The 8,360-nt window shown below is 50.3% G+C and overlaps 1 protein-coding gene across 1 annotated transcript in view; it reads right to left on the bottom strand.

Annotated features, from left to right (window-relative positions):
• Positions 1-215: 215 nt before the first annotated feature.
• The window catches only part of LOC124538963 (protein unc-79 homolog), a 47,658-nt gene continuing 39,513 nt past the window's right edge, over positions 216-8,360 (bottom strand). Inside the window, exons 42-56 of the mRNA XM_047116250.1 lie at positions 7,318-7,409; positions 6,893-6,971; positions 6,279-6,358; positions 5,562-5,663; positions 5,103-5,241; positions 4,204-4,358; positions 3,897-4,024; positions 3,617-3,829; positions 3,004-3,232; positions 2,769-2,935; positions 2,500-2,687; positions 1,886-2,027; positions 1,420-1,608; positions 1,177-1,299; positions 216-415 (exon numbers count right to left, since the gene is read on the bottom strand). Coding sequence (XP_046972206.1) covers positions 266-415; positions 1,177-1,299; positions 1,420-1,608; positions 1,886-2,027; positions 2,500-2,687; positions 2,769-2,935; positions 3,004-3,232; positions 3,617-3,829; positions 3,897-4,024; positions 4,204-4,358; positions 5,103-5,241; positions 5,562-5,663; positions 6,279-6,358; positions 6,893-6,971; positions 7,318-7,409 — 2,176 coding nt within the window. The 3' untranslated portion in view covers positions 216-265. The remainder of the gene's footprint in view (positions 416-1,176; positions 1,300-1,419; positions 1,609-1,885; positions 2,028-2,499; positions 2,688-2,768; positions 2,936-3,003; positions 3,233-3,616; positions 3,830-3,896; positions 4,025-4,203; positions 4,359-5,102; positions 5,242-5,561; positions 5,664-6,278; positions 6,359-6,892; positions 6,972-7,317; positions 7,410-8,360) is intronic.

The following is an 8,360-nucleotide window of genomic DNA, read 5'->3' as shown; positions in this document are numbered from 1 at the left end:
TCCCAAAGAAAATTTGTCAACTAGAAATTGTGTACGAATACTGTTTTATATTATTGCTGTTTTTATTATATTTAAATAATTTATACAAATAAAATATTCTTATATCCGTCGATGCATGTATTTATACAAGCTAGCTTACTCAGCTTGTGTATCGGAGTCCAGAGTAGTCTACCTTTGAATAGTTGCGAGGGTAAAGAGAAACACTATAATGATGAACAGTCATTTAATATAACATCGCTATCTAGTGGAGTGGTCCCGGCGGCGCTCAGATGAAGTAGAAGGAGTGCGGCTGCAGCTCCAGCTGCGCCAGGCGCGCCAGCAGGCGGTACAGGCGCCGGTGCTCCAGCGCGCCGCTCGCGCGCGCCGGCCGCAGCTCGCCGCAGCTCTGCAGCCGGCTCTGCACGTGCCGCGGCATCTGCGCACGCGCACGCGCACACTGTACACACGCGCACACACACGCACGCACGCGCACGCACGCCCCGCCCCACTCACCGTGAACAGCGGCGAGTGCAGGAGCGCACGCTGTACACACGCGCACGCACGCGCACGCACGCCCCGCCCCACTCACCGTGAACAGCGGCGAGTGCAGGAGCGCACGCTGTACACACGCGCACGCACGCGCACGCACGCCCCGCCCCACTCACCGTGAACAGCGGCGAGTGCAGGAGCGCACGCTGTACACACGCGCACGCACGCGCACGCACGCCCCGCCCCACTCACCGTGAACAGCGGCGAGTGCAGGAGCGCACGCTGTACACACGCGCACGCACGCGCACGCACGCCCCGCCCCACTCACCGTGAACAGCGGCGAGTGCAGGAGCGCACGCTGTACACACGCGCACGCACGCGCACGCACGCCCCGCCCCACTCACCGTGAACAGCGGCGAGTGCAGGAGCGCACGCTGTACACACGCGCACGCACGCGCACGCACGCCCCGCCCCACTCACCGTGAACAGCGGCGAGTGCAGGAGCGCACGCTGTACACACGCGCACGCACGCGCACGCACGCCCCGCCCCACTCACCGTGAACAGCGGCGAGTGCAGGAGCGCACGCTGTACACACGCGCACGCACGCGCACGCACGCCCCGCCCCACTCACCGTGAACAGCGGCGAGTGCAGGAGCGCACGCTGTACACACGCGCACGCACGCGCACGCACGCCCCGCCCCACTCACCGTGAACAGCGGCGAGTGCAGGATGGGCGCCCACAGCGGCAGCAGCTTGTTGAGCACCGTCGAGTTGCACTCCAGCAGCGACTCCAGGAGGCTGAGGAAGTGCAGGTTCACCGTTTCCGCCAGCTGGAATGATAAATATTCGTTATACCCGGATTTAATGAAAACAAGTATTCTTTCATCAAAGTCATAGGCCCGACTCGAGATCCAATTACAGGGTAGACTGATGCCAGTTTTAAGACGTACCAGTCGGGACGCGTGCGTGAGCTGCGCCAGCGTGGGCACCAGCTTGCACCAGAAGTGCAGCAGCAGGTCGTGCGCGTTGGCGCGCTGCGCGTACAGCGTCCACAGCTGGCACAGCACGAAGGCGGCGCACAGCGCGCTCATGCGCTGCGAGCTCTCCGCGCCCGACTCCACGTACGACGACATGATGCTCTAAGGCGGAACATCGTCATCAGGCCTGCTACTCCTCAAGCTCTCTTAATTGATTACACTCTCTATCCATTTGGCAATTACTTTTTTATTCACATGCCATCCATTTCTCATCTTTTCAAACTTCCTCTCATAGCATACACTCATACTCCTCTTAATTTGAGATTAATCCCACCATCCCATAAATTCAACTTTCCTGTAACGAGTTCTGTCACACTTCCTTTGCATATTTCATATTGTATAAATAATATGCGTGCAGGTAGCGTGGAGCGAGGAGTACCTGTATGAGGTCGGTGAGGTGGCAGGTGGCGTCGAGCGGCACGGGCAGCTGCAGCGGGTGGTGGCGCGCGTTGCTGAGCGCGCCCAGCACCACCCACGACACCTGCCGCACGCGCCCCACGCACTCGTTCACGTCGCGCGACCTAGCCACGAACGCAGCATTACCAACTGCCATACATTAAGCCACGAACGCAGCATTACCAACTGCCATACATTAAGCCACGAACGCAGCATTACCAACTGCCATACATTAAGCCACGAACGCAGCATTACCAACTGCCATACATTAAGCCACGAACGCAGCATTACCAACTGCCATACATTAAGCCACGAACGCAGCATTACCAACTGCCATACATTAAGCCACGAACGCAGCATTACCAACTGCCATACATTAAGCCACGAACGCAGCATTACCAACTGCCATACATTAAGCCACGAACGCAGAATTACCAACTGCCATACATTAAGCCACGAACGCAGCATTACCAACTGCCATACATTAAGCCACGAACGCAGCATTACCAACTGCCATACATTAAGCCACGAACGCAGCATTACCAACTGCCATCTATTATGGCCACACTCATGAATTAGAGTGATATGTGGCGTTACCCCGGCAGGGACGTGGCCAGCCACGGCAGCACGTGCCGCGCCGGGCCGCGGTCCTGCTTGCCGCGACTCTGCTCCAGGGCCAGCTCCATGGCCACGTACTGCGCGATGCCGCCCTTGACGATGGCGCCCAGCGTGTCCTCGTTCAGGCAGATTAGGTTGCGATTCACTATCGACTTCGAGACCGACCCCTGACAGTCAAATGTTAAATTCAGATTGTCGCATATTGGGCATTAAACTTTCAGTCATAGAGACAAGACATTAGCAGGGACCTTGATTTTGTTAAGCAGGTGTGGGTCGTGCAGCAGCTCCAGCATGTCTGGCAGGTGCGGGCGCATGCAGTCGACGGGCCCGCCGGCCAGCTCGCGCGCGTCGGCGCCGCCCGCCAGCAGCTCGCCCGCCTGCAGCTGCGGCGGCAGCAGCAGCGTCGCACCGTGCCCTGACAGCACACACACGGCTCGACGTCATCACGCACGCGATTTTCGCAGGAAGCGGGCGCACACTCACCCTGCAGCACGAACTGGAGTAGGATGAAGAGGTTGTCGTCGGGCACGGTGGTCTTGGTGCGCAGCGCGTGCAGCAGCTCGTAGACCAACACGCGGCACAGCAGCAGCTTGTCGCGGTCGCGCGCGAAGGCCCGGATGCAGCCGGCGCTCACCTCGCTCACCACCGACAGCCGCACCGTGAAGTTCTGGATCGCGTAGCTCACGATCTTCGACATCGGCTCCAGCAGGCTCTGCGGGAAGTACGAGAGTTATAGTACGACACAAGTTAGATGTCGCATCGGCATCGTAAAACCGATCACATTCGAATTGAGTACGCCATCCCAAATTATCAATATTTATTTCTCACGCGAATATGATCTTTGCACAAACGTAATAACTTGTAATATCGCATGACCTAATATATTCGTCAATTTGACGCGTCGATTTACATGCAGTTGCTTTCTCTGACGCGTGAATCTATAGCGACGAATAGCGTCGAATGGCTGCTATGGAGCTATTTCTATTGGTCGTGTAAATCGTCAGTAATCGGTTTTATTTTCATTTCATTGCGTTTTCCGATGCTACATCTAATTTGTGTCGTGCTATACAGGTGGTGGTTTGCGGGGAGGAGTCACCTTGTGGTGGGTGGCGGCGGGCACGCGCAGCGCGGCGGCGCACACGCGCAGCAGCGGCAGCGCGTCGTCCAGCTGCGGCAGCTGCAGCGCCACGGCCCGCAGCAGCGCCTCGAGCGCGGCCAGCAGCGCGCTGCAGGCGCTCAGCGGCCCCAGCGCCTCGGGCGCCAGGCACTCCAGGTACATGGCCATGTTGCCCGCGATCACGCCCATTTGCTGCAGCCGACACGCACGGTTACCATACGATCGGAATGAGTGGTGCGCCCTCGGTGGCGAGACTCACATCGATGGGCAGGGTCTTTTTCGAATTGAGATGCTCGATGAGAAGCTGCAGCGGGCCGCACGGGTACAGCTCGTTGAAGTCCACGAACGCCTGCGCCACGCTCTTGAAGAACATTTGCCTTTGCTTCTCTGAAATACAGTCTCATTAAATTAAAAACAAAGTACACAATCGACTTACATTTGATAAATATGAACACTGGACCGAAACTATTGTCATTTTCGTACACGCCACAATGTGATGTGATGTGATGAAGGAAAATTATAATCCTATCCTGTGTGCGTGCGATATAAATCGAGATTGAGCTAACCGGGTGTCCGCTGCAGGAAGAGTTGCAGGAAGACGTTGTTGGGTGCGAGCTGGTGCAGCACGCAGCGCAGGAACTGGTGCGCCACGAACACGGCGCTGCCCGGCAGGCGAGTGCTGCTCTCCGCCTGCCACGAGTAGCTGCCCAGCTGTACCACCCTGCACACGATAACGTATTCACAACATTCCAAAGGACTATACCTTATACTTTACCAGTTGGGTACCACCCACTCACCAGTTATTCTACCGCCAAATAACAGTACTCAGTATTGTTGTGTTCCGGTTTGAAGGGTGAGTGAGCCAGTGTAACTACACGCACAAGGGACATAAAATCTTAGATCTCAAGGTTGGTGGCACATTGACGATGTAAGGAATAGGTTATATTTCTCACAGCGTCATGTCTATGGGTGATATGACCATTTACCATCAGGTGGCCCATATGCTCGTCCGAAAACCTATACCATAAAAAATTATAGAGTATAAAAAAGTCTTATTTCAATTTATCAAATTTGGTTTAGGGGTCCGGCTATAAATGCGTAACAGACAGACGAATGAAGTTGTAAAGTAAAGTAAAGTAATGTAAAGTAAAGTAACAGCCTGTAAATTTCCCACTGCTGACATAAGGCCTCCTCTTCCATTAAGGAGAGTGATTGGAACATATTCCACCACGCTGTTCCAATGCGGGTTGGTGGAATGCACATGTGACAGAATTTCGATGAAATTTGACACATGCAGGTTTCCTCACGATGTTTTCCTTCACCACCGAGCACGAGATGAATTATAAACACAATTAAGCACATATATATAGTGGTGCTTGCCTGGGTTTGAACCCGTAATCATCGGTTAAGATGCACGCGTTCTAACCACTGGGCCATCTCAGCTCTAATGCACTATGTACAGTACCGTGTGACACTGTGCAGGAGCGCCGGCAGCAGCGCAGCGGCGGCAGCGGGCTCGCGTCGCACGAAGGTGGCCAGCACGATCACACACAGGCCCAGCTCCTCGTCGCTGTACTGCTCCATGGCCCCCCCGCACTCGCCACCTGCACCGACATCTACTCAAACCGGGGTCCCTCTGAAGTCGCCCAGGTGCTCAAACTCGGCAAAATATCGAAAAAGATTTTAGGTAAATGATTGAATATAAATTTGAGTAAGTTAAAGTCATGGATCAGAGTGAATCTCTCAAACATATAATCAAAAGGGGAACGGGCCCGGGTGCTCTTTGGGTTATAGAGTTGGAGTCGGTTAGCACACGAGGGCAGTATATCAAAAGGCCCGGGTGCTCTTTGCGTTATAGAGTTGGAGTCTTAGGTGAGCACACGAGGGCTGTTTGGCAAACGGGTGTGGGTGTATATAGGCGCACAGCGGTAGCGCAGCGTGTGGTCGGGGCGGCGCGCGTCGGCGTGCGCGTGCGCAGCGCGGCGTGCGGCGCGCCGCGTGCCCGCCCACCACCCGCCGCCGCCGTCTGCCACACACACAACACTTCCTATGTAACTATAGAATTACAATTATATATATATGATAGCTAGCTAGACGGTCAATGGGGGTCTCGTATCCCAAATGGGAAATTGTGCCTAGACATTCGATACCAAAATCAAAATCAAAATAAACTTTATTCAAGTAGGCTTTTATAAGCACTTTTGAATAGTCATTTTACAATTATGTGAAGCTACCACCGATTCGGAAAGTAGATTCTACCGAGAAGAACCGGCAAGAAACTCAATAGTTACTCTTTTTTAACATTTAAAAATAACAACGTCATTTTAATTAAATACAATTATTTAAATTAATGTATCCTGCTTGGAAGTCAACAGATACCGTAAAACATATTAACCATGCCATGCATGCATAGGCACCGGCACTCTGGGAGGCTGAGATGTGTCCCTTGCCCGTGTAATTGTTGACTCGCTTACCATTCAAATCGAAACACGCCAGGTAACAATACTGAGTATTGCCACCTGGTGGTAAAATATGTGCTGAATAATGGTACGGAACCAGACGGATTCATAAAAATTCAAAGTATTTAAAGTGGATTCGATGAGGAGTCGAAGGTACGAGGAGGCTGTCTGCGGGCACGTACCCGCGGACACGGTGGACAGCGGGCGCGGGGCGGGCGGCGAGCCCAGCTGCGCCGCCTGGCGGGACAGGCGCCGTGGGGACCTGTCGGCACACGGGGGCCTTCAGACCACTGCTCCACGGACCGCGAAGTACATCAAAGCGACACTAGCTGTCGCCATAGTTGTAGGTCGCTTATCATAATTTAGGCAAAAAATTAGCCTATGGAATTCAAGTTTGCTTCACACCAAATTTCATCAAATTTGATTCATTGGTGGTCGTGAAAGAAGGACAGACAGACAGAGTTATTTAAATAAAACTAATTATAACGGATTAATCGCGTATATTAATTATTTTTAAAACATGCAGTGTTCGTGGTCACGGGTAGTCTACCCGTGACCGCGAACACTGCAAAGTGCTCGAAACGTCGGGATGTTTTAAAAATAATTAATATACGCGATTCATCCGTTATAATTAGTTTTATTTAAATGTGTCATAATCGCGAAAATTTAAGACAGACAAAGTTACTTTCACATTTATAATATTAGTATAGATTTCAAGTCTATAGACTTTCAGGGAATAAATTAAGTCGATGCATAAAAGTCCTGTAAAGTCCTGTAAAGTGTATCCGGCACTCACCGCGGAGGTTCGCGCGCGTCAGCGGGGCGCGGCTCGTGCTCACTGGAGTCCGTGCGCTCCGTCGAGTCATCTGAAAACACTTCTCCCCTGTTCAAGTAGCATTCGTCGCGCACCACACGTTTCAGTCAAACGTTGGAGATATGTGCGATATATGCACATAGGTATTAAAGTGAACAGTTAGTGAAGTTACATATTCTATGACTAAAATATTTCACATCTGTGTATATCATATTCTTTGGCATATATCATGTATAAAAGTCGAAGCATTGCATATGAAAAACGGAGTGTCTATCAAGTGCGTCACAGTCTCTATAATTGTACCGTCTTGTTGATAAATCGTGAACTAGTTAGTGTCTTTTATTATCCTCTTTAGCTTAAGAATAAAGACAATAATATTATGCAAAACTACACGTATACAAACTCACCAGGAACATTGAGAGCTTCTCTCACTCTGTCGACGAGCGCGTTGAACACCGGGTACTGCTCCTTGTTAGGCTTGGGGCCGATGGGCAGGAGCCTGGAAAGTGATTTGATATTTAAATAAAACTAATTATAACGGATTTTAATCGCGTATATTAACTATTTTGGACATCCCGACGTTTCGAGCACTTTACAGCGTTCGTGGTCACGGGTAGACATTGATTGATTTGATATTATATGAGGTGAGACCAAATAGGGACGTAATGGTAATATGAAAAATTTATCACGAAGACTGCGTCATCGATTCCCGTTACAAGTTGAAAAAACCTTCATCTTAACCACGAAGAAAATTTTCATTCAGTAATGCGGTAGAATGCACAGATTCGGCCAAAGGTTGTTTGTGTTAAGTTCACCCATCTAGAGGGTCTCAAGAAAACGTTTCGTCAACTATGGCACTCGTAGAGCGAGTAAGCGTCAGGCATGTGTGTGAACTTAGCAGATCATTGTCCAGCAGATCACAATTAAATGTGAGTTCTGTTAGCATGCAGAAGAGTTCTATAGTTCCTGATAGTTTTTAGGAACAGTTCTGGCGTTTTTACCTTAAAAAAAAATTGTCGACGAAATGATCTGCTAACTTCCCGTAGCAGATCATTTCCCAGCAGATCAAAAATAAATAAGGTATCTAAGCGCAAATAGCTGAGTTCTATAGTTCCTGATACTTTTTAGAAATACATAATTCCGGTGTTTTTACGGGGAAAATCGTGAAAAATAAAAAATTGGAAGGAACATAAAGACACTAAAAAAACCGTTTTAAACGTTTGAAAACATTTTTAAAAGCAGAAACTCTTTTGTTTCTGATATAAAATAATGATAAATATCAATTAAAACTCGTAATTAAGTTAAAACAAATATTTTACTGTCAGCAAATCATGGTAGAGCTATTAACTTCATGGAAAACAAAAATTCAATAGATAATAACTATAATCAACACTAAAGACTAGAACTCCCTCCATTATCACAGACTCACAGACTGCTGTGAGATCTGAAA

The sequence above is a fragment of the Vanessa cardui genome, chromosome 21 (assembly GCF_905220365.1).
Source record: "Vanessa cardui chromosome 21, ilVanCard2.1, whole genome shotgun sequence".
Classification (NCBI taxonomy): Eukaryota; Metazoa; Arthropoda; class Insecta; order Lepidoptera; family Nymphalidae; genus Vanessa; species Vanessa cardui.
This window is presented reverse-complemented; position numbering and strand designations above follow the sequence as displayed.